Here is a 26,513-nt window from a genome sequence, read left to right on the forward strand (position 1 = left end):
TATTATAAATATATAACAATATTTTATTGTATTTTTTTTATTTTTTATTTTTTTGCTAATTTCTTGCCATTTCCTCTCTTGTTGCTCACTGCCTTCTTCCCATTAAAAAAAAAAAAATTGTCAAGTTTCAGTGGGTTAATTCAAAAATTAAAATTAGAGCTTATGAATGAGTTTGCGTACGGTGTGGTATTGTTAGACATAACATCTAAAAGAACTCATATTTAGATCATATCGAAGCGTCACTGTACTCCTGTGATGACCCTGCGCTCCAGACTCTCCCTTGAATGGCTTGCTGCTGTTGCGCGGGCTGAATGTCAAAATAGCTTAAATTTGTGTCTTGCTCTACCCCTGCTTTTTAAAAGAAAAGAAGTTGCAGGGCTGTCTCTGTTCCTACATTTCAGGGAGACATCACTTTTGCAATTCTGCCGAGGGGGAGGCTCCTGTTTTCTGGGCCACGGCAGTATCCCGAGAGGAACAAGCCCCACCTTTGAGGCTGATACTGGCCCACCAGGGTTTTTTTGTTTGTCCCACTATTTCCTGTGGGAGCATGACAGGCTTCTGGGCGTGATAGATAAATGGTTTACAGTTCTTTTCTTTTCTAATTCAAGCCAATCCATCAATTGATTATGCAATGAAAGGACAGCCGCTTACTCCAGAATCCCTTTAATCATGGAGCAGTGTAAGTAGATTTAGACGGAACAATAAATAGGGCGAAGTGGCATCATTATGTTTACTGAGAGTGTTTTTTCTCATGTTTCTGTGTCCCTGTAAATCAGCTGAAGGCATGCCGCCAGTGTCAGACCCCCATATTTCCTGCCTCTGCAAAGCCTCTGCCCTACCTGCGACCTCTCGCTGCTTTGATTGAAACATTCACCCGGCGGTCAGTGTGACACGCGGAGAAAACAAACGCATGAATGTGCCTTTAAACTCGTTTTCCCACATCATGATTGTGATGTGAATTCTTGTCAGCGGTTATAAAAAGCTGTTGTGTTATGCAGAAAGGCAAATTGGTAGTTCAGCCTTTCAAATGTATCTCTGTATTACCTCCGAAATGTCCACATGCTTGTGTCACCTATAGAAAGGCATTTTATTATTATACAGGGAGTGGATAGTTAAAATATGAAGGCATTACGCATATAGGGTCATATTTCTTTTGAACCAGTTTCATACATCCGCCTCTTTATGTAAATGTTACGGCAATTTAACACAGTGGTCTAATGCATGGCCGAGTGCATGAGTCATTTTTATGTAAAATTCATAACGCAAGTCTTAATAAGTCAGTACAATTTTAGTATTGCACAGGTGCGTCACTAAAACAGCCTGTGAGATGACAGAAAACACTTTTCTTCCTTCTTATTTTACTTACTTAGCTACTTTGTGACATCACTTCCTCTCAGCAAATATCCCAGCATTCATGAATCAACAGTTATGAAATTATTATAATTATTTATGACTACAATTATTATTATTTAATTCTCTTTTTAATGAGTTATGACAAGGTCCAAACAGATAGTAGTCTTAGTAGCCTTATCTTTCCAAGCCTTCTGTAAATCAGATATAGATAAGATAATACAAAAGTAAATTTAAGTAGAAAATACTTACCACACTGTTTAAGGTGTTATATTATTTGCCTTTACACACTTAAGGCTCAGACATACTCTCCACAATGGACGTTCACAGACAGCCGCCTCAAATAAATGTGCACGCAACTCTATTTCCAGTACAATTGACGGGTCGTGTCAGCCTCCAGCAGTAAATGGGAGGATCCTCTTATTGCTGACATTGTGTTTCAGTGGAAAAAATGTGAATATGTGTTTAATATTCAACTCAAAACAAAGATGGTGGCTCCTTTGACTGCAGTGTTTTGGGATGGACTAAAGTGTGGAACAAAAGATTAACGTGCAGCGGGCGTGCATACAGTCCACACGCTCACAAAAAATGAGCATATGAGAATGTGGATACTATGACAAAAATGTCATTTTTAAAAATATTTTGCAAAAGCACCAAAAGTCAACCCTGTAATATTGTCGCAATATTGATGTTGAGATATTTTTTTGTACGTATTGTGATATATGGTTTTGTCCCTATCGCAGAGTCTTAGTTTGAGTGACCAAAAAAAACACTTATAAAGCTTGATGAATTATGTAAGAATAAGTGAGTGTCTCCCACTCTGAAGCCCTTCACAGACAGGGAATACGTAGCATTGCTGCCTCCATCTCATTTTACTCGTGTATTACTCTTACATTCCCCTCACAGAGCTGAGCATCTGATGCTTTGAAAAGATAAAAACTCGGCGATTGTTGAAAAACCCTCAAGGTCTTTTAACAGCATTTACTGTACTGCCATTCTGAAGGTATTTCCAGGTTAAGAAATACCCTTTTAACCACCCTCCTGAAAACATTCACTCCGTCATGCAATTAACCAATTTCCTAAGTTGTGACTGTATTTCTTAATCAGATGAATGAAATAACATATGGTCTTGCTGTTCTTGTAAAACACGAGCAAAATCTTGTACAAATGAATGGAAGGCATCAATAAATACTAATACTTTGTGGTTCATGTTGTACAGAATGAGCAGGTAGATTTGTCATTGTGATAAAATTGATATTTATTCAGTTGGAGTATGGTGGGTTCGGAGATGGTGAATTCAGTGCTGTTTCTGGATAAACAAATAGGAGAGATCTATCTCTGTAGGGATACTTTTCATAATTTAAAATAACAATCTGAACCTATCACTTTGATGTTAACTGAAAGTGCACAAATGCCAATTACTCTTATATTTCAGCCTGTTTCTGGACCAATCTCAAAAATTGTTGTTCCCAGCAGATACAAATAGACGTATAAATAGTCTCAAGGTTGTTCCCCTTAAAACGACTCTAGGTTTTCTCTGCTGACTCATTTCCCCTCGCCCCCTTCTCCCCGCAGCTCTCTGCCCCAGCTGAGCCCCTCGCTGCCCTCTGAAGGAGCAGGATGACAAGATGGCACAGCTGCTTGTACCGCCCGGACCTGACAGCTTCCGCCCCTTCGTCCCCGAGTCGCTGGCCGCCATCGAGAGGCGCATCGCCGAGGAGGAGGCCCGGAGACCACGGGTGGAGCGCCGCATCGACAGCGACGATGAAAATGGGCCCAAGCCTAACAGTGACCTGGAGGCGGGGAAATCTCTCCCCTTCATCTATGGGGACATCCCTCCCCACCTGGTGTCCACCCCTCTGGAGGACATGGACCCCTTCTACAGCAATCAGAAGGTCTGTTTCAAACTCACTCAATAATCCTTTCCACACCATCTTCAGAGAGGAAAACACTGAAACGTATGTGAAAGGATATGTTGGAGGACATGTTCGTGATTGTGCTGCCCTTAAAGCATCATTATGTGTACGGATTTAGCCCTCAATTATGGCATGACTCAAGCAGGGAGTTTTATTCATTACAGCACTGTACTTTGCATTCAAAGCTATTTAGCCACTAAAAGCTTAAAGTTAATTGGCCGAAGCTCTCAACGAGTTATTTTAAGGAAACACATGGGCAGATGTAGCATATTTCTCCCACACAAGACAAACTGCTGCTGAGGAAAGGTAGCAACTGAATACATTAACCTCCTGTCTTTCACTGTGGGCAGATATAAGTTCAGATCATCTTAATGCAAATATTTTCTTCTATAAAGTACTCCCCTATACAAATCTAAAATGTGATATATACATATATATATATATATATGTGTGTGTGTGTGTATGACAGGGGGGAAAATTGCAGAATTTTTAAAAACATAAATGTTTTGGTTTTTAGAAATATTTTTTACCAAAAAAAAGAAAATTGACAATTAAGAAAAAAAAGAAAGGAAAAAAAAACAATTTTAAAGTGGAAAATTGCCCAAAAAATTGGAGTGAAGAAAAAAACATGGTCCAAAATCTATTTTAAAAAAGAAATAAAAAAAAAAAAAAACTCACCACAGCAATTCAAAGAAAACAAAATGCCAAAAAAATGTGATGAGGAAAAGCAAAAACGGCAAAATAAAGAGATTTAAATAAGAAGAATAAGAAGAAGACAAAGATTAAAGTCAAATTTTGTGTTGTCACGTGTCAACACATATTAAAGCTATGTGACATTGTCAGCTACAGAAAATACATTTACCGCTATGTTACACTGATGTCCTTTTATTGTTATATATATATATATATATATATATATATACACACACACACATATATATATTTATGTGTGTGTGTTTGTGTCAGTCGTCAGTTTTTAACTGGACTACCTACTCAAACTAAAGTAATCAAAGCCAGCCTCGAGTACCACACGCCCTGCACGTTTTAGATCTCTCTCTGCTGCAGCACAGCTGAATTAAAAGAGCAGCTCGTTATCAGTCCGCCTCGGGAGCTCGTAACGAGTTTCTATTGAATCAGCTGTGTTGGAGCAGGGAGAGATCTCAAACATGCAGGACAAGTGGTTCTCGAGGAGAGGTGGAGAGGTTCGGGAAAAGCTGCTCTAACCTACACTGTGGAAGAACAACTGGGGAGAAAAAAGGGAAAAGATTCCCACAAAAGCTGCACTGCAGTCAGGTGTGTCTGAGAGCCGCACCCTGCTCCTCAGGTTCCTTTGTTTTCTCCTGATGGCTGATAACTCTCAGGTGCTTCACTCCTGCAGAGGGGAGAAAATAGTTCCTGAATTAAAGTATATAAGTAAATGTGCTTTCTTAAAAAGTAAAAGTACCCAATGCAGGAAAATCTTTTAAAAATAAATAAATAAAATAAAAAAAGAGCACACAAATCCAAAAACCCCTCATTATCAAAAACAAGAAAATAGCCCAAAAAAAGTCAAAATTATTTAAAAGAAAACTGAAACAATTGAATTCAAAATAAAAACAGAAAAAATACCCCCTAACTCAAAATTATAAAAATAAATAAATAAATAGACAAAGTCTTAAATGATCATCAAAATAGTTTTCAATTAATTTTCTTTGAATCGACTGCTTTATTAATCTACTAATTGTTGCATCTGGACTTTGCATAAACTCTTTGGTAATTTAATTTATAACAGAACATATTTAACAAACTCTTGATTTTTTTTATGCAAAACTCTTGCTGTCAGATAAATGTAGTGAAGTACAATATTTCCCTCTGAAATGTAGTGGAGTAAAATTATAAAGCAGCAATAAAATAACAAGTAAAGTATAAGTACCTCAAATTCATGCTTAAGTACAGTACTTGAGTAAATGTACTTCATTACATTCTACCACTGAGAATAATCTAACTTTAGTCAATGAAACAAGCACAATCATGAATTTAGAGCCTTGGAACATATTTTTACATCGTAGCGTTGCTGCTTTTGAATAAGTAAAAGATCAGCATATTTCTGGTAACAACTTTGTAGTGGAATGACTAATTCTTTACTACATTAGACAACAGGCGAGGTGTAAAACCCATCTCAGCAGTCATGTGCTCAGCCAAGCCAGAGCCTTTAAAGCCAACAGAGGTGCTAAATGCTAATCTGAGCTGCTGTGCCAGTTGATCTGCAGCGCCAACATGTCCCGCCTGAGGTGGACTCATCCAGCACCAATAGCCAGCTCAGTCTGCTCTGCTCTTATGACTAATCGCAGTGATGAGCAGACACTACGAGCCTGTTTACACCTGGCGTGAACATGCGTTTCAGTGATCCGAACACAAGTGGACAGTAGAGACATGTGGCCGTTCACTGCCCTCTTTACATTACATATTGCTGCTGCGTACGTCACTGGCGCTAAAAAGGTCAATAGGAACAGTTATACAGAGCTCCCACAGTCGTGGAAAATCTGGAAAAGACATGGAAATTCACAATTACATTGTCCAGGCCTGGAAAAGTGGTGGAATTAGTCAAAATTATTGAAAGATTTGGAAAATGTATGGAAATTTCTTGTGCGTAATAAATTAAATGACATTATTGAAACATAACGATAAATTTGTTTGTTTTTAAGCTGATGACGAAATGTAGCTTTTTGGTTATTTTTGTTCATTTGTTCATCTGTCTCTGCCTTCATGTCTGACCACTAGGCTCGTCAAATCATTTTTAAGCACTTTTGGCTTACGAGAGAGGCACACAACTTTAAATGACTGTATTTTGTATTTATTTTACTGTCAATTTTTACAGAAATGCCTTCCAAATACCTCGGATTTGGAAGGCATGTTTTCTTTTTAAAACATAGGCAGTTTCTTTCTTCTTTGTCACCTTTTTTTAAAGTATTTTTTGGTGATTTTTTTTTTCTTCATTAAAATATTTTGGCTTTTTTTTTCTTTAAAAAAAAAAAGACCTTTTTTTCCCCCTTTTTTTCCCTAAAAATGATTTCTAAAGAAAAAGTAGCCAATGCTTTGTGTGATACAGATTTTAACACATTTTGTTCTGTTTCTCTCTTTCAGACCTTCATAGTATTGAATCGCGGGAAGGCAATCTTCCGTTTCAACGCCACTCCTGCCTTGTACATCTTAAACCCCTTCAACCCTCTAAGGAGGATAGCTATAAGAGTTTTAGTACACTCATATCCTTTCACAGTTTGCTACGGACGCAGCTTGATTTGGATTAAAGGGTTTATCAGACAAAAGAGAGATTTAAATGATGGAGGCTAAACGTCACAATTGGTTTATACTTTCCACACAGACATGATGAGAAGTGGAAGACGTTTTAAATTACAGAGTAACAGAAACATGTTTTACTACGAACAGGAAAATATTAGTTAGCTGTCAGGCTTGGTTGTTGTGCACGAGTACAGTGATTATTAATGTTTGAGAACACAAGTGCTCAGTTTTGCTCCTTGACTTCGTCTCTACGTTGTTCAGCATGTTAATCATGTTCACCATCCTGACCAACTGTGCTTTCATGACCCTCAGTAATCCCCCAGAATGGGCCAAGAATGTAGAGTAAGTCTGCATTTTCTCTCATTTTGCTCTCTAACACAAGGCATTTTTTTTAATGGTACATTGAAAAACACAGTCATTCGTCCTTTGAACCTGTTTTAAAAACCACTTCTTCCTCATCATAACTCAGTCAAATCTGTGTTACACACGCTGGGTTCAGTATGATTTACACTTATTGGAGATAAAACATACAAATCTGAAAAAAGACACTTTGAATGATTTCCGCAGTACCAAAAGTAATCAAGCGTATGGTGTCTGTACATCCGACTAATATTAATAATAACTAACTTCCATCGTCACTCTTAGCTTCAAGATACATCTTAAGACATTGTAGCCTCAACTTTTTACCAATGTTTTACCAACCGTGATTTTGCCCAACTCCTCTAAAAACAGTGACGCTCAACTTATGGCCCTCGAGCCAAATCTGACCCCTGATAGGATGACGGGTCGGCCCCAAACCATTTTCTAATTTACGATAAATGTAAAATGACCGACACTGGATTTGCTTTTGTGCTCTTAGTATACATAAGGTACCAGAGTGCATAAAACACTTTCAAAATTGAGCTTGTTTGTCAAAAAAGTGCCTGTGGATAATATCCTAAAATTCTAGAAATGGCCTGAAATCCTAGAAACATCTTAAAATTTGAGAAACAACCTAAAACATTAGAAATGTCCTAGAAGCCTAAGAACATCCTAAAATTTCCCTAAAATCCTAAATAAGTCCTAAAATCCCAGAAATGTCCTAAAGACTTTTAAATGTCCTAAAAGTCAAGAAATGTCCTAAAATTCTTGAAATGTCCTGATATCCTACAAACATCCAAAAATCCTAGAAATGCCCTAAAATCCATAAGTGGGGCACCCAGTAGCTCAGTTTATAGAACGGGCGCCTCATGTTCAAAGCGGGTTCGATTCCGGCCTTGGCCCTTCGCTGCACGTCGTCCCCTCTCTCCCCCTTTCACACTTAAACTTTCCTGTCTCCAGTAAAGGCAAAAGCCAAAATAAAACAAAATAAATACATTCTGAGAATTGTCCAATAATCGTAGAAATAACCCAAAATCCCAGAAAGAAAAAACATGTATGGTTCTGCTGCCACTGGCCCCCCCTGGCCTCCTGTCATTTTGCAAAAGTGGCCCCTAGGCAAAGCAGCCGGTGTCCTAAAATAAGCCGTGAACCGACTATCATCCAGGTGAGGCAGCTCCTCCAGCAGCTGGTTTTACCTTCAAAACACACTTTGGCAGGACACTTTGTTCCCCATGAAGCTGTCCTTAAAGATGTGACGCTAACACACACATTCATTCAATTTCTGAGCAGTCAAATGTGTCTTTAATACAAAACAAAAAACAGCATGGCCAACTAAAACATGCAGTGTCTAAGCACGACAGCCAAAAGATTATTAGCACCAACTAACAACACATTTAACACTAGTAGAGGCTCAGCAAGCATTTGACAGATTATTGAAACTGAACCACAGATCCACTGTCCATCAAAGTAGATCAGCACTGCAAATATTGGAGATAATGTAATAATCAAGACTCCATCAAGAAAATGGTTGACTAATGAGATTTGAGGACGCAGTGATACAGATAATGTCATAATCCAGCGCTGAGAGTCTGCCGCGCTGCCCCTAACCAGCATGATTCTTCCTCTCTGCGCGTCTCGTCCCCCTCTCTCCCCACACTTGTCTCCCAGGTACACATTCACAGGGATTTACACCTTCGAGTCCCTTATAAAGATCCTGGCCAGGGGCTTCTGTGTGGGGAAGTTCACTTTCCTGCGGGACCCGTGGAACTGGCTGGATTTCAGTGTTATCCTCATGGCGTAAGTATCATGACAAACACGGTTAGGATCAGCTTAACGTGATCTGGCGTAGATTAAGAGGCCAAATGCTTTTAACGTTAATCAGCCCCAGCAGCCTGTTACAGTGAGAGCCAGTGAACGTGAGAGGGACAGAATGAAGATGTGGATGTTTTGAAATCATGTGCTCTGTTGTAATGGATGTGAGCCCCCCAAAGCGTGGAGTATCTTGGCCTTTATTTGTCCCGCGCCTCACTGACTTCAGCTTGAATCAGAAAACTAAAGCCCTCAGCATTGGGTTACACTGTGAATGAATTGGTCTCCTAATATAATAACACTGTAATCTTGTTTCAGAGATTCCTGTATCTCATGATTTTCCTCAGATGTTGTGCACGTGTGATGGGTGTCCTCCTGTGTCTTGCTGTGTAGTAACTGTGCATTTGATCCTGCAGGTATATAACAGAGTTTGTAAACCTAGGCAATGTTTCAGCTCTGCGCACGTTCAGAGTTTTGCGAGCTTTGAAAACTATCTCAGTAATACCAGGTAAGGCCGCCCGCGCCTGCTGCCAGCACTCCTGCCATTTGTCCTCTGTGCGTGACCATTTGCCGTTCCCTCCTCTTCCCCCTCCCGCCCTCCCTCCTTTTGTCTCGTCACGCCATGTGTGCGGGTGCCTGATTTGTGCGTGCGTGTGCGCGTCGTCCCACCTTTTCCCAAACGTCCCTCCACCCAACCCCTCCCTCCTCCTCCCTTCCCTCCCCTTCCCTTACAGATATGTCACAGAGTTTGTGGACCTGGGCAATGTCTCAGCACTGCGAACCTTCAGGGTTCTGCGAGCCTTGAAAACTATATCAGTGATCCCAGGTGAGAGAGCCATCAAGGCCCGGAGGGTTAATGAAATGCTATCGGCTAACTGGCTAACATCCAAGCACACCCCCTGCCCCCCCTCTCAGCTCATCTCACTGTAGCTAAGCCTTATGACGCCTGTCGCCGTCCCTCATGCTGCCTTCGTCCCAAGGCCAGTAAAAGCTGGAATCTGGCTCCAATCTGCACAGATTGACAGGATTCTCGGCTTTTAGACACATCCTTTAAGGCAGAATTCTTTTTGGTTGAAATCTACTCTTGCATTGGGAGAATTTCCAAGTAGATTTTGTGCACTATTTGTTTTTTTTCCTTTTTGCATGAGACATTGCAAAAGCCGATTTTCTGGTGGCAAGCACTTGTGTGTGCAGGGTTCCTCCTTACCTTGTTTTTCCTGTGCATGTCCTGTTCAATGTTGTGTGTTTTTTGGAGAAGTTGTGATTTGGTGAGTGGTGGTTGGGTAATGGCATTCTGAACACTAACACTATCCACATCACAGACTAACAAAAAGGTCATATGGAAACCATCAAGGAAAACTTGCCACTGGCTCTTTGTATAAAGAGGATCATCTAATTCCACAACATACATTAAATATTCTAGCTGTCACAACTACATCCAGACCCATTTCAAACATTTTGGGCTCTATTTATGGTGCAGTGCAAAGCCAAGGACAAGTGTCGGTATTTTCCGGACCTGACCTGACGCATTTTGGTATTTACATGCACTGTAAAATCTGACGAGCTGATCTTACTTTAAAAACGCAGGAAGCCGATTACCTTGAAAAAGAAAAAGAAATATAACTATTATTAGGTTTGTTTATTTTATATGTATTTGTTAGGTTTTCTTAAAATTTTGTAAAGTCAACTTAAAAATAACCAGTGAAATTAACTTCTAAGGGATAGCAACCTAATCAAATCAGCTTGCTCTGTCTTAACAGCTGCGTTTATTCGGTAGAATTTAGGAAAGTGATAAATTAAATAAGTACACCAGAGAACAATTACTTCGCAGGATTCTTTTGCCCCCCAAAAAAGGCAATATGTATAATTTGTTTTCTGTAACATAACTCAAATATGTGTTTATAAAAATTATAAATATAGTTTTCTTGATATTATTCCCTAGTTTGTTTGTTTTTTAAATTCAATTTCCCCCCTTTTTGCCAAGTTGCTGTCACTTACAAAAAAGAAGTTGATTTTCTCAGCAGGCTGCAACAACATCACAAATTTAAGTAAATTCAATTAAATTTAAGTAAACTTAACAATTAGATATAAATAAACATACATAAAAACTAATAGTTATATTTACATACCTTTATTAAGGCAGTCTGTTTCCTAGATTGTTCAAAGTAAGACAAGCTTGCAAGTTTACAGTGTGCAGAGCGCAGTGCACGTGATGGTGCAAAGGTGGGTGAAGAGGTGCAACAACACTACAAAACCCACAATGCAAACATGGAAAGTTGTGGCTTTATAAGCAGTTATGCTTTTTAGGTATGAGAAGAGTCACATGACTGGCTGAGAGGAAAACGATTGCATCACAACAATCACGCTTCAATTTATTGTCCACTTCACTCAAGCCTCTTGTGCACAGTGCCGCGCTTAAGTGGATAAAAATGAGCGCTTGACCGTGTGCACATTACTTGCTGGTCTTTGCAACTGCACTCAAAAGAGCTCAATTTAACTGTTTCAGTGGCTTTCTACTAGACAACAGCACAGATCTATAACAAGTTATTTTATCGATGATCATTTTCCCAGAGCCCGATACCATAGCACTATAATGGGCAAGAGAAACATAACTTTCTCTAGTGGTTCATCCATGATTATCGGTGATCTGTGTCAGCCTGGTTCCTGTATGACGGCACACTGTTCATACAGGAACCTCCTCTGCAGATCCCTCTGGCTGCTTGCTACTGTGAGCTCTTATTAGCAGCTTCTTCTCTATACAAGCTTGTGGCTATAATTAGCGGGCAGTAATCATTCCGCGATGTCCCCCTCCCGCCCCCTTCGCCCTCTCTTTCTCGTTTAGGCTTGAAGACCATCGTCGGCGCACTGATCCAGTCGGTGAAAAAGCTGTCGGACGTCATGATCCTCACTGTGTTCTGCCTCAGCGTCTTCGCCCTCATCGGCCTGCAGCTCTTCATGGGCAACCTGAGGCAGAAGTGCGTGCGCGTGCCAGTCTCCATCAACGCCACCAACAGCAGCAACTTCGATCCCCAAGACACGTTTTCCAACAGCAGCCTGCTGGAAAGCAACGTGACGGAGAGTTCCTTCAACTGGACTGAGTACATCAGTGATGAGCGTAAGTGACGTGAAAGGGGTTAACAGGGGTCAAGTTAGTGTCTGCCCCAGTCTGGTTGAGTCAAATAATGCCTACGTATGCAGAGACGGGCCACGGTGGCGGCTCTAGTGGAGGAAGTGTGTTGGGGAGGTCAGGCTGGCTGCCCTGCTGCCGTGATAAGGAGTGACAGCGGTGGCTGGGAGCAGGGGCTGCGCTCTCTAACAAGGGCTGGTGGGAGAACGCAGCAAATGTGGCAGATAATCGCCACAACAATAAAACCCTCCAGTTTCACCCCCTCACTACGCTTCATCATTCTCCCATCGCCCATCTGTGTGGCATGAAGTGCCAGAGGAGGGTGAGTCACTGACCGCCAGCAGGATTTCGAGGAGACGTGCACCAGCTACGTGACAAGCTGATGCCAGAGAAAGAGACGAAGAGACAGACAGCTGATTAAAATTGCATAGATGTTATAAAATCTGGCGTCTTTATCGCATCGATGTTTGGCAGGAAATCGGATGTGATTCGGTGAAGTGGCGGATGAGTGGCCACGACCGCACACAAAAAACAGGATGACTAACAGGGTTGGGTGTTAAAACAGACAAATCACCACCTTCCTCTCTGTCTCCCAGCAAATGTACAATATAACACCACACACAAAAAGTCAGGAGAACCCAACAGGGTGCATGTTGTCTTTCTGTGTCCTCATATCCTGTGACTGACCGTCCCTCTGTCTCCCCTCTCCTGTAGGTAATTACTATTACCTCCCTGGCCGTAGGGATGCTCTGCTCTGTGGGAACGGCAGTGGCGCAGGGTAAGGCTTGACATGTTTTATTTATATGGCCAATTAGATGCACTACAAAGCAGAGCATACACAATTAGTGTCGACACTCGCCACCGCGCTGAGGCATTACTGGAATCTAAACCGCTGATTAAGTCGGGGTGCATTTTATTTAATGTGTTTTGGTAAAACTCCCTCCTTTATGCATATGCTTATATGCTGATGTTTAAGCCGGTGGTTCCCCACTGGTGGGTCGTGGTCCCATCCTGAATGGATTGCAAGTGACTCAGTATAGTAAATTTATGCACAGCTTTTATTTTGAAGTGCATTTTCCTGCTGAAGCAGAGAGAGTTGAGAGTTTTTTTTAATTTGCCTTGTTCTTGGTATTATGTGGCCTGTATTTTATTTATATTTTTTATTTATTTATTTTCAATAATAAGAAAAGTAAGGGACCGCTCTGTATTTATCAGACCATCAGAAATTTGAATCTCCAACTATAATTTCTATTTTTTACAGTTTCTGTGATAAGTGGTTTCATTTCTGGTGTTTTTTTATGTTGCCTGCAGGTTTGGATGTTTTCTTACCATACATTTATTCATCTAGAAATAAGCTGTTAGGCTAAAAAAATATTTGAAAAAGTCTTAAAAATGTGATACCAGCACTAGGGTCATTAGCAACAGATCTCAGAACAGTATTTGGGAACATGTTGAGGCATCACTGGACCAAAAAAGTAATGTTTTATCTCACAATAAACATTTAGGCCAAGTTATCCCGAACCTCCCTTCCCTTGCCTAAAAAAACTTAATTATGTCAATCCTTTTTTTCTTTTCTTGCACATTGTAGTTATTGTAAAAATTGGTCTAAAATTTAATACAGATCGGCATTAAAAAGTTTTACTTTGGGAAAAATGGGAGAGTAATCTGTCTTCTTTCTGTCAGTCATGCACAAAAACTGTGAAAAAAGGAGCAAAAACACAAGTGAAGTGGTACATTTGGTGGCGTTGTGAGGCTGTGAATATGAATAGATGATAATTAAATTGATAATTAAATGCTGAAATTCTACACATAGCACCTGGTATGCAAAGTATTGTCCATAACACCTGTGTGTCCTGACAGGCTCTGTCCGGAGGGCTTCTCGTGCATCAAGGCGGGCCGTAATCCAGACTACGACTACACCAGCTTCGACACCTTCAGCTGGGCGTTCCTCTCCCTGTTCCGACTCATGACTCAGGACTTCTGGGAAAACCTCTACCAGCAGGTCAGTAGAGCTTAAGTCTGATCAGTACAGATTAAACAGTGACTATTATTGATAACACATCATATCTTAAACTAACGTATCAGTGTTAAGTGCTAAACAACAAAAACCTGAGCTGAAAGCAGTACATTTCATAATTTCATAATAAAAGCCTTCAGTCAGTTAATATTTCAGCAAACCAGTTAGTTGGGTGGGTTTTTTTTTCAAAAGGGTGTTTCATTCTGCAGTTATACACCGGTCCTGTTATGTAAGGCTACTTTGTGTTTTGTTTCGTGCTGCAGCATTTCAGTGCAGCAACTTGACATTTGCAAAGTCACTAAACAATGGGATGACCGCAACTAAACAAAGAAAAGAAAGAAAGAGGAAAATTCCATCCGATGGCATCCTGCTTTGACTCATACATGCGTTTATTTTTTAAATAATTTTGTCTGTCTGTCTCGGATCCATCAGACTCTGCGCGCGGCAGGAAAACCCTACATGATCTTCTTCGTGCTGGTGATCTTCCTGGGCTCCTTTTACCTGGTCAACCTGATCCTGGCCGTGGTGGCCATGGCTTACGACGAGCAGAACCAGGCGACCATCGAGGAGGCGCAGCAGAAGGAGGAGGAGTTCCAGGCCATGCTGGAGCAGCTGAAGAGGCAGCAGGAGGAGGCACAGGCAGGACATTCATCTTTGTTTAAATTCAAGCTGGGATTGAGACACAGGCTAGCAGTTGCTCAGTGCATCCATTTCATTAGTGTGATTATCTCCGAAATTTCATTTGAAAGCTATTTGTCGGAAAAGAAAGCATTCATTGAGAGGTCCATTAAGAAAATGATGTTTTGAAACTGCTTCAGTGCCAATTTTAGACATAGACAAGTGGCTGGGGAGACTCTTGGGCTTTATGTCTTGTGCCAGCTTCCAGTGTTGCTCTGGGTAACAGAAGGATTCGCTCCCCTGGGTGACTGACACCCCACTGCTGCTTCCTCGGGGGTTTGACCTCTGTGGCGGCTTACAGACAGAAAAATTAGCAGATGGACACTGAGTGCAAGTGAATTGCATGATAATGGTAATAGAAATAACCATTTGTTTTTCAAAGGCAGACAGTTTATTTCTGCGTTGCTACGCATGTAACATGATTGCAACAAGTCCATGTTCATTGTAGTAGATTGCATCTGGTAAATTTAAAATACGATGCGGTACAATACAATACGGTACGATATGGTACGATACGATACAATACACAATAGATAAATATACACTGAAATTTATTTTGCGTCGTCAGAAAGCTCCACTCAAGAAGTTCACACTCAAATTAGACATACAATTACACAAACAGCATATTCCCATAAAGGCACACCAAACAGTCAAAAGCAAAAAACTGCGAATTTACAGCTGGAAATTGGAAGTGAACAATTTTGAAGCCAATGAGTGAAATTCTGTAGAGTACAATTTGTCCAGGAATGTCTGAATGATAAGTGGGGTACATTTATCCCTTTCATTGTCTGCATTTCATATTTCACAATATTACACAGCATCCTTTCTTTCTCATCTTCATTAGTGTAAGGTCAGATAAACTGTCTTCTGTATTGCTGCCTTGCTTTATGCTTCCTTATAGACTTTCTCCCCCCCTTTGCTTGATCCTTTAACGGCGATCCTGTCAGACTCAACACTGTCTTATCAGGCTTTTGCACATTCTGTTTGTTGTTGGTTGTGCTGTAGTTGCCATGACAGTCTCCTAAATCCTTGTGCTAAAATGCTGAGCATTCAGTGGCCCCAGAGGAATTTCTCTCCATTAGAACAAAGTTAAAAGGTTAAATATAGGAAATATGAAATCTAAATGAAGTGGCACACATTCCCACACTTTCATTTGTTTGAAGCGACCTGCCATGATTAAAACATCTGCCGCCACGGATAGATGTTCTGTTTTTGAAGCTGGATCATTCAGTAGGAGAGCTGTTTAAATGTTTATATATGCCATTAGGTTACGCAGTGCCCTTCTCAGAGCACAAAGCGTACTCTTGGCACAGGTGGAGCAGCAGAACGTCAGGCGCATTGAAAGTGAAACGTAAGTGTTTATTTTTCTGGGTCTGAAAGTTTGCATTCACTCGCAGCAGCTGCTCCTTTTGTCCATCTGATCTGATCAGCTCTAAATGGATCGATTGATCAATTATCCACCTCGAGTCACAAACTGCTGATGAGGAAAAAAAAACAACTCACATAGAGCTCCACCTGCGCTGCATTTCCGGTCCCACAAAAACCTCTGAATTTAGAGAGGGGGCAGAAAGACAACTGTGTGTAATTACTGGACTTACAGAGTGTCTGATATTTTTGGCAACGCTAACTGTAATTTTTTCCCTTCTAAAGCACAAGATTTTACCCACTCACCTCCCCCAGCCTAGCCTCCCAAAAACATCTCCCCGAGGTAGCACATTTCTGTGGAACAAGCCTAATATAAAACAGTATGTCAGTTCATGCACGTGGTAATAATTCATATTCCTCAAGGGCAGACGCAAGAAATTCTGTCTCTGATGTTTTTTTAGCAGTGATTTGATTATTGTTGCTTGGCTTCTTAGAGTAAAATTCCCTATTTGTGTATAAAACAAAAAGGGTGTTACCTAACGCGGTCTCTTTCTCAACAACTATTATAGATGCAAGAATTCAAAAATGTTTTGGTTTTGCATGAAAACACTCAGGCGTCCATTTTTAGAAGGTGTCTGAGGCTCATTTGGCTCTTCATGCTGCTGCTGCTGCTGCTCTCAGCTGCCAGGCTCTCTCCTCCGCTCCGGTCCGCGAGAGCCTTTGAGACAGGCGCTGGGTCGTCATGACAACTGTGTTTGTGCTCCCATTGGCTGGCAGGTTGCCGCGGCAGCAGCCATGGAGAGCGGCGAGTACAGCGGGAGAGGGGGCCCCACCTCAGAATCCTCCTCAGGGACGTCTAAGCTGAGCTCGAAGAGTGCCAAGGAGCGACGCAACAGGCGGAAGAAGAGGAAGCAGAGGGAGGAGGAGGAGGAGAGGGGGGTGCGCGACAAGTTTCACAAGTCAGAGTCTGAGGACAGCATCAAGAGGACCAGCTTCCGCTTCTCCATTGATGCCAATAGACTTTCATATGAGAAAAGATGCTCCTCACCCAACCAGGTACAAGCTGTCACCTGAGTGTTACCTGATGAACTGAAATTTTTGCAGCTGCAATTAAGCTGAGGCCCCTTAAAAACAAATATGTAAAACATGGCTTTGAAACCACTTTGCTCAGGTTTCAAAGGGTTAAAGGAATAGTTAAGCATTTTAGGAAATACTCCACCTTCCACCTTCATCTAACCCTAATTTTTCTCTCTGCCTCTCTCTCTCTCCATCAGTCTCTCCTCAGTATCCGTGGATCCCTGTTTTCACCTCGCAGGAACAGCCGCGCCAGCCTGTTCAGCTTCCGCGGCCGGGCACGCGACATGGGCTCCGAGAACGACTTCGCCGACGACGAGCACAGCACCTTCGAGGAGAGCGACAGCCGCAGGGGTTCCCTGTTCTTGCCACGCCGTCTTGAGCGCCGCTGCAGCGCAGTCAGCCAGACCAGCCTCGGGGCGCCGCGGATCATGCTCCCTGCCAACGGCAAGATGCACTGCGCCGTAGACTGCAACGGCGTCGTATCACTGGTCGGTGGAACTTCTGTAACAACCTCCCCTGTAGGTCTCCTGCTGCCTGAGGTGACTGTTTGTTTCATGCTTTATTTTGCCATTGATCTGCTTTAAGTTTAGACCTTTTATTTTCATCCTTTTGTTCTCACGTTGGTGATGAATGAAACGTCATGAAACACACTTTGGCAGCCAATCTCCATCATGCAAATCCTTCTTTTGGTGCATGTTTCAAACTAAAGGTTCTATATTCTATATTTTTGTTATTATCTAGGTCATGAGGTCATTTTCTTGTTTTTTTATTTCCCAGTTTTCTTGTAACTTTTTACTTTACTTATGCTCATTTTTTGACCATTTCTTGTAAATTCATTCATTCCCTTTTTCCAAAAGAAATCAAATCAATTTTCTTAGGCTTCAAAGGGTTAAAGTGGATCATTCCTTTGTTTTCTTGGTTCTCTGTTCCTCAAATGTATGTGACACATAATGGAAATGAGGGTAAGGACTAAAATCATGAGAGTGATGAAACGTTCTGTCACAGATCGTGTCCTAAATGTAATATAGTTCTTCTGTAAGGAGAAATTAATTGCAACACAAGAAATTTAAAAAAGAATATTATAAGAATGAAGTAACTAAAGATATGAAGAAACCAATTAAGGAATGAAAATAAGGGATGATTATAGGTTAGAAAAGAGCCAGGTTTAATTCCCATTTCTCAACAATTTAAGGACACGAAAGAGGTCAAAGTGTAGATTAACGTAAAAATATCTGTAACAACTGACTGGTCCCATCTCCAAATGGGTTAAGCTAGAGAAAAATGACCTCGGAGGGGGGTCTGAAATGTTTACATTAAAATGTCTTAATACATCTTTAAAAAGTCTTAAAACATGCTTAGATATTAAAGTAGGTTTGATATGAATCTGGCATTGCATTGCAAAAGCTCAAAATGGAAAGCCCTTTTGCATTAACATTAGCAAAGAGTCATGTTTTATGTTACAATAAAAATTTGAAAAATAAAATAAAATTCCCCCATAACCTCAAGTAATTGATATTAAAACATGTTTTTCCTTGAGTAATGGCTAGTGAAAATTGGTCTTAAATTTCAATTCAGGTGGCATTAAAAGAGTCCTAAATCCCACTTGCCTTTAGTTGCAGGAACCCTGTTCCAACGCTTTTTCATGTGATCTCAACACCTGTTTGACTTAATCTACCTTTCTGCTTTCTGGAATATTTCTTTCTTAAATTTTTTTAAAATTTTTTTCTCAAGGGAACGACAACAGATACTGAGCTGAAGAAACGGCGATCAGGTTTTCACCAGCCATCCATGGATTATTTGGATGAACCAGGCGGCCGGCAGAGAGCCATGAGTGTGGCCAGTATCCTCACCAACACCATGGAAGGTCGGAATCACTCATATGTTTTGAACTTCAATTCATAGCCTCGGAGCTCCGGAGAAGCAGCATTAATTTAACCATATTTCCTTGTCATGAAATGGGGTAATTTCTGCTTTTCCAGAGCTCGAAGAGTCCAGACAAAAATGCCCCCCCTGCTGGTATAGATTCGCCAACACCTGTCTGATCTGGGATTGTTGCCCCGCGTGGCTGAAAATCAAGGAGGTGGTCAGCATGGTGGTCATGGACCCGTTTGTGGATCTGGCCATCACGATTTGCATCGTCCTCAACACCCTTTTCATGGCCATGGAGCATTACCCCATGACTAAAGAATTTGATAATGTCCTCTCAGTTGGAAACCTGGCAAGTATCAAGTGATATCCTTAAAAAAAAATCTGAAAAATATAAATGTAAAATATCTCTGATGCAAATTCAGGTGTAACATTATAATCACGCCCGTGTTTGTCATTAGGTGTTCACAGGCATCTTCACAGCAGAGATGTGCTTCAAGATCATCGCTCTGGATCCCTACTACTACTTCCAGGAGGGTTGGAACATCTTTGACGGCATCATCGTCAGTCTCAGCCTGATGGAGCTCGGCTTGGCCAACGTAGAAGGCTTGTCTGTGCTCAGGTCCTTCAGATTGGTAAGAGCTCTGATGTCAAAAGCTGCGTCACAGGGTTCATCTTATATTCCATGATGATGCCCTGATATGCATGTACTTCTAGGATCGGGCCACAGTGTCTTTCTCAATAACATTCATGTTATTAATGATGTAATGAGGGCTTTTGTGCAGTGCATGAAAAGCTCCACTGGGAGTCGATGGCCTTTGGGGCACAGTGTGTTGTTTTCTGCTCACCATCTGAGCTGCTAGACTGTGAGGAAGCAGCCACGGGTCTCTGACGCACCCACAGTGAACATACATACACACGTATTTGACAAGCTGAGACACAATACCACATTAGAGGTTATCAAATTGTTCCAATTGTTGACCTCGCTGTTTTTTTAAAGCAGATTTAATCATGATAGTTTGAAACGGGAAAAAGCAGATGGCTGAATGAAGATATTGCCCCCACAGCCCACAGAAAGAAAATCGACAGTGTCGGAAATGAACAATCTTCATTAACTGTTAAACTGAGCATCAAAGTCAAAGTAATAAATAACTAATTAAATGAATAATTAGTAAGTATTTAATAATTAAAGACAAAGTGAGGCAGGTTTATTTGTTTATAGTATTAAAAGATTGATCTAAAAATTAGGTCTTGATTGGTATTGATATTATAAAATGTTTAAAAGAAATCTTTTAAATATTTTTTTTTCTGATGCATTGTAAAATCTAAAAAAAAAACAACTAACTCCTTTTTAAAAAAAATAATTTTCTAAAATTCCTCAGATTGAGAGATGTTAATAGTTAAAAACAACAATACTCATTGTTTTGTTTCCGAGGCAAGAGTGACAAAAGTGAGGACAAACGCAGTCGCCCAGTCATGCTGCATTTTACAATCCACATTAGGGTCAAAATATATTAATTATAACAGATATTTATTAAATGTCTTTCCCAGGTTAAATTGCTCAGTGGGCAGTTTTAGTCAACGTAAAATCGGGCTGAAAATTTTATTCCTAGATGCATTAAAACAGTCTTAACAAGTCTTAAATTTAACTTACCTTAAGCTGCAGGAACCCTGTAAATAAGATAAGATCAAATCTGTATACAATATATACAGCTTTCACTCATACAGACACTGTTCATGATTGAAAGTTGCATAATAAGTGGTATAATATTGCACTGTCGAAAATTGCAAAGGCATATTACACAGCAAAAAGCATATGAGAGTACAGTTCCATACAGTTATAAGTTTAGTCATCGATTAAATTTTAGTCGTCTGCCAAAAATCCAGAAAATCACATTTTTATTTTCGTGTTAAACAGCTGAGGGTCTTCAAACTGGCCAAGTCATGGCCCACTCTGAACATGCTGATCAAGATCATCGGAAACTCGGTGGGAGCTCTGGGGAACCTGACTCTGGTGCTGGCCATCATCGTCTTCATCTTCGCCGTGGTGGGCATGCAGCTGTTCGGCAAGAGCTACAAGGAGTGCGTGTGTAAGATTTCGGACGAATGCGTGCTGCCCCGCTGGCACATGCACGACTTCTTCCACTCCTTCCTCATCGTGTTCCGGGTGCTGTGCGGAGAGTGGATCGAGACCATGTGGGACTGCATGGAGGTGGCTGGACAGAGCATGTGTCTGATCGTCTTCATGATGGTCATGGTTATCGGAAACCTGGTGGTATGGAGTTCTTCCTCGTTATTTCTTCCTTAGAATCTGAATAACATTGTTACAATTATGGTAATAGTTTGGATTTGAAGTTTTTGAATGTTTCATTGGATTCGTTAGAAAGTTGAGTTGTTTGCATGTGATAACAGGGTTCCCGAGGATTCTTAAAAAGTCTTACAAGGCATTAAATTAATTTCTACCTTTGTTGGTAAATGAAATAGAAACTGCTATGATAATATAATACGTTTATTGTCTTTCATGTCCTCCACACTAAAAAGGGTCTGTTTTTTATTTTTCAGCATTTGATGTAGATAATAAAACTTTTTCACTGGCTGTTTTACGTTACAGGAAACTTTTGGGCAAAATTAAATTGACCTTCAGTTTTGGTTATTTGTACATTTTTTAAAAAGTCCTAAAAAGTCTTAAAATCCACTCTGGCTTAAGCTGCAGGACCCCTGAATAAGCTCAACGTGTCCTCTTCTCCTCAGGTTCTAAACCTGTTCTTGGCTCTCCTCCTGAGCTCATTCAGCGCCGACAACCTGGCAGCAACTGACGACGACAGCGAGATGAACAACCTGCAGATCGCTGTGGGCCGGATCCAGCGAGGCATCGCATTTGTCAAATCCATGGTGCGGCAGTTTCTCCAGAGCCTCTGCTTCGGCGGGGGCAGTAAGGGCTCCGTTCTGGGTGAGGAGAGCAAACCCTTAGATGAACTGCACAGCAACGGCAAGGGCAACTGCATCTCCAACCACACGTCAGTGGAGATCACCAAAGACCCCGGTGGGGTGTACATGACGGAGGGCAATGGACGGCCGGGAGGAGGGCTGGTGGTTGGGGTCGGGGTTGGTGGGGACACTACAGAGAAGTACCCGACGGAGGAATGTGACTACATGTCATTTATTCATAACCCCAGCCTGACAGTCACGGTGCCCATCGCAGTGGGCGAGTCGGACTTTGAGAACCTAAACACAGAAGATTTCAGCAGCGACTCGTCAGATGTGGAGGGCAGCAAAGAGGTAAGACAAAAGACTGATTGCATGACTGATGTTTGTGTGGAATATGTTGAGTTGCTCCGCTTTTGTATTTGTTTAGTTCCTTTATATGTGAAATAAGTAACACCCGAGACAGCCCATGTATGAATGTCAAGATTTGCATAGAGATGGCCTTTAAAGAGAAATGTTCAACAGTCATGCAGAAAATAACAGACCTGCTGACTCATTTGTACATGCATCATGCTGAGGAAATCTTCTGGAGTTTACACTCACTTCTGAAGCCCTTGGCAGCAGAAGAAAGTGTCATAACAAACAGTGACTCAAATAAGCCTTTAACCTCAGTCGCAGGTTCACTTTTTAGAAGCGCTCATAAGGATGTACGTGTCAGTGTGTTTGTGTGCAGTGTTAACATGGTTGACATTCTTCGTCCTGTGCTCAGGGGAAGCAAAATGTACAGTATGTGTGCATGTGTTAAGCTGAAATGAATGAAACTACAATTTAAACAAAGCCAAATATTTCACCACTGTTAGCAGAACTCTTTTTGTAATTTATTGCTTATTTTAACAGAGCAAATGCCAAGTTTGCCGTTTAAGTGTTGTCAGGCTGACAGAGCATTGGGACTGCGCTCCCTGGTGATGTCAACCTGCCACTGTGGGTGTGGTGCCAATTCCCTGTGATTCAAAACAACCCAGGAGGCTATTTCTAGCCATGGCACCGCATGCTCCGTATCTGGATCAGACCATGCTCTCTCACGTCACTGCTGATCCCGACACCCTGTAGCCAGGGGTTGGTGTATTGTTATTATTAAGCTCCAGTTAAAAGACGATTCTTAGCTACTGTGTCATAGAGTTCAACTCAGAACACTACAAACGATCAAATCAGAGATAGGAAATACGTGCATGTAGTGTTACACTATGAACATTGGGTGTGTGTCTGTTCTGTGAGATGTGTGTCGAGTGTTATTGCCAGTGTGAAAAATCTGTTTAAGGAATACTTCACCCCCTAAACGGCCATTTGCATATCAATAACTCACCTAATGTATGTTGAATTTGTAAAGAAAACGTTTTTCTCGCGTGCCTTCAAGGTGAACAAAGAATCGAAAACAGGAGAAAATTCTTGATGAATTGAAGTGAAATGAGTCCATGTTTAACAACAGTAAAACTGTAAAGAAACATCTGTTTACATACTCTGACAAAACTGGTGTAGTATAAACTAGTCTAAGTCTCATTCATCCAGTTCAAATCGCTCTTTTCAGTGAGGAACTGAACTGAAATTAAAACTTAGCGACGCTCTCTTCACAGTAATTTTACCTCACTGAACACGAAGGCTGCTTGCTTACCATTGCATCAATCAGGTAGTTTGCTTGTGTTATTGTGTGACTTAGTTAAGATTCACAAAAGTCACACAATAATGCAAACAAACTACAGACTGAAGCAGCGGCAGACCAGCAGTTCTTGTGCTCAGCAAGGAAAAATGCTGTTTTTTTTTTTTGTTTTGATAAGAGCATAGATTAGTTTAACTTTTACTTTATTGTCAATAAAGGACTGTTTGGGAAGTACTGTGGATACACGAGACTTGGACTACGATACATGAGTAGTTGGAGTTTATAAAAGTATTTTGTGATACAGATTAACTGTTATTCAACATGGTTGCCTATGAATCAGATTCTTCAAGTGTTTTCTCCATGTCTGGATTCATCGTTCTCTGGAGGCATGACCGGAGTTTTCCTCATGAATTCAGCGAGACACAGGGTGAGCAATTGATAAACTCACGATCATTAAGGAGGTGCAGTATTCCTTGAAGGAAAATGCTTTCAGGGAAATCTGAATTGTCTGTGGCTAACGTGTTCTCCCACTGTGCCTTGTGGCTGAGCAGTGAAAGCAGACTTTCAGGTTGTATGCTGGCTTTTAGTGTGTTTGACTTACTTTGTTTAATCCCCCCGTTTGTTATTGCAGCTTTGTCACAGGCGCTCTCAAGGTTTTCAGTGAGAGGAGAATTGTAAGACCACTTTATTGTACCATAGCACTAACCATGAGGACTGCCTATGCCATTTACAGACAAACAACATTTTTTTTCTTTCAATGGATTGCCCGTTTTCGTTCTTTGCCTGGTCTGCCCTCCGTCCCCCCCACCCCCACCCTCTTTGCTTTATACCCCGCCCCTTCCCCGTACAGCAGCACACTCAATGCTGTAATCTTTTTCCTTTACCCCCCGCCCCCCTTTCATAATTTATCTCAAAGCATCAGGCTGTATTGCAGTTACAAACCATTAGGAATGAGCAACACCACCTTTTTCCATCGATAGACAAACTCATCTAACATGATCTTTGCTTTTGATTTCATTGCTTGGTTTTCACTTGGTTTTTTGGGACTTGATTGGCATCCAACACTCCGAGCTTGAGAATGAAGGAAGAGAGGAGGAGGTGGAGGAGGAGAAAGAGAAGAAAGGAAAAAAGAGAGATGGAAAGGAGGAATGAATTTTGCTGTAGTTTGACAAAATTCATTTGTCTGGTTCATAGCCCATGCATACACACGTTAAATAATTGTACGTACTTGTTTTCTGTGACACTCGAATAATAGTGGAATGATGAAAGATTCTTCACAGAAATCTTTCGGAGGAGATCATTTTGAAATAGAAACGTTGATTTTTGCAGGATGGCAGAACAGATAACACATGGCAGTTTGTATTCAATTCGACTTATTCAATATTATGATTAAATTTTTGAGATTTCTTCAGTTTATATTCTCAAATATGTAATTGAAGAACCAAATTACCCTGAATTTTGTGGATTAAGCATCCTTGTTCTACGTGCCTGTGTTATCCACTTTTGTTCCACTGCAAATATCTCGTCACACAACTTGTGCAAATATACTAAAACTTGACAACAAAAGCATGTTAGGTTAAGAGTGAAAGCCTCATATAATCCATGCCCAGGAAAGGTGAAATGGGTCACTTGCTGAAGAAAAGTTAGAGAAAGTGGAGGGAAACAACCCCTCCAAAAAGAAAACAAAACACGATGCACATGCGAGCAGCATGCTTCCATCATTCCCATGCCGTATTAGCTGGGTCCCACGGCAATCAGAGCTGCTGCACTGTCTAGGATGACATGTTCCTGCACTCCACACGCCAGACAGATCAGAGATGAAGCCACATGACACCATGTTTGCCCAAAGAAAAACAGACAGGAAGCTTTACAACACCAAACAGTCGCACTATATGCAGATGATGTTGTGATGTTTTAAAAAAAGGGATTCAGAGGAGTGTTGCCAGGGTTCAAATTTCAAAGTTAGCAAGGAAGATAACCTTGACAGCAGCAGCAGTCTGTTGCGTATTGCTGAGAGGAAAATCGTCGTCACTTACCGTAAAACTTCAATTAATAGCCCGGGCTATTATTTACTTAAACCACTGAACACAATAGGCTTTTATTTGGGGCAAGCGTCTATATGGGAGAAGCTTTTTATTCCTTTCACACAAAGTGTTGCTCAGTAGAGACAGAAATACAATCAGATTGTTTATTTAAAAGTCTTTTTTTGCATCTCTTTAGTTTACTATAATATTTACTATGTATTATTGTCTTCTTTGGTGCTCATGGTTTCAGTAAAATGACTGAATCGAGAGAGAATCTTACTAAGCTGATGCGTTTAACACATCCATACTGACTAAAATGTAAACATATTTATTTGTATGTGATCTAAGCAGCAACCAGGTGTTATATCCAAAGAACTTGAGCCAGTAAAAGGGAGTGGGCATCTAACTGGGAATGGGCTAATATTTGAAGTTTTACGGTAGTCCTGTATGTTTTCTGGGTATGCATGGGTGCTAATTCACATTTTATAAATGGGGGGAAAAAAGAAATAAAATGAAAGACCACATGCTGTCTTATAAACAGTGCACAGTACTGGTTTTTGCTGGTAAGCTAATGTGGTTTTCCGTCTACTTCAACACAAACAGAAGAAGCTTGTACACTGCTTTCAAGGAATGGAAAAAAAACGTGTTTTCATGTCACTCAGGAAAATGTTCTAGTGGTCCTTCTGTGGGTGGATTCTAGCTTTGAGGGCAGGTAAAATGTTGTTCATAGATGTAACTTTGGGATAAATTGTAGACAAATTTCACTTGGGGTCATTTTTCAGTTGACATGAAAATACTTCAGCACACGTTCTGCTTGGTACTATTTCAGGCTTGGATTGATAATGCACTGGAATACTGCATGCACTCTTCCTCCAAACTGAGGTCACATCAAACGTACCCACAGCGCATTTCTGTAAGGCCAACCTTCCCGGGCCATGTGTTGCCACATAATCTGATTCGAGCCATCAGATAAAAGTCAAATAAAAAGCCTGTAGGTACATTTGATCGATGCTGCATGTGATGATGAAAATACAGTGATTTTTTTAAAGAGCCCAACTCTGTGAGC

At 40.9% G+C, this 26,513-nt stretch overlaps 1 protein-coding gene across 3 annotated transcripts in view; it reads left to right on the forward strand.

Annotated features, from left to right (window-relative positions):
• The window catches only part of LOC121962886 (sodium channel protein type 2 subunit alpha), a 43,975-nt gene that overhangs the window by 4,944 nt on the left and 12,518 nt on the right, over window positions 1-26,513 (forward strand). The window contains exons 2-17 of one of the 3 annotated variants that reach the window (XM_088074890.1): window positions 2,926-3,245; window positions 6,390-6,507; window positions 6,797-6,887; window positions 8,574-8,702; window positions 9,131-9,222; window positions 11,557-11,829; window positions 12,556-12,619; window positions 13,702-13,843; window positions 14,291-14,497; window positions 16,679-16,957; window positions 17,176-17,517; window positions 18,710-18,842; window positions 18,958-19,196; window positions 19,306-19,479; window positions 20,763-21,119; window positions 21,596-22,123. In XM_088074890.1, the coding sequence (XP_087931016.1) occupies window positions 2,979-3,245; window positions 6,390-6,507; window positions 6,797-6,887; window positions 8,574-8,702; window positions 9,131-9,222; window positions 11,557-11,829; window positions 12,556-12,619; window positions 13,702-13,843; window positions 14,291-14,497; window positions 16,679-16,957; window positions 17,176-17,517; window positions 18,710-18,842; window positions 18,958-19,196; window positions 19,306-19,479; window positions 20,763-21,119; window positions 21,596-22,123 (3,435 nt within the window). In that variant the 5' untranslated portion in view covers window positions 2,926-2,978. Of the gene's footprint in view, window positions 1-2,925; window positions 3,246-6,389; window positions 6,508-6,796; window positions 6,888-8,573; window positions 8,703-9,130; window positions 9,223-9,448; window positions 9,541-11,556; window positions 11,830-12,555; window positions 12,620-13,701; window positions 13,844-14,290; window positions 14,498-16,678; window positions 16,958-17,175; window positions 17,518-18,709; window positions 18,843-18,957; window positions 19,197-19,305; window positions 19,480-20,762; window positions 21,120-21,595; window positions 22,124-26,513 lie in introns of all 3 variants that reach the window. The other 2 variants (XM_088074889.1, XM_088074892.1) reach the window with 2 other exon arrangements.

Source organism: Plectropomus leopardus, chromosome 24 (genome assembly GCF_026936395.1).
Source record: "Plectropomus leopardus strain MGB_pleo_1.0 chromosome 24, ASM2693639v1, whole genome shotgun sequence".
In the NCBI taxonomy this organism is placed as follows: Eukaryota; Metazoa; Chordata; class Actinopteri; order Perciformes; family Serranidae; genus Plectropomus; species Plectropomus leopardus.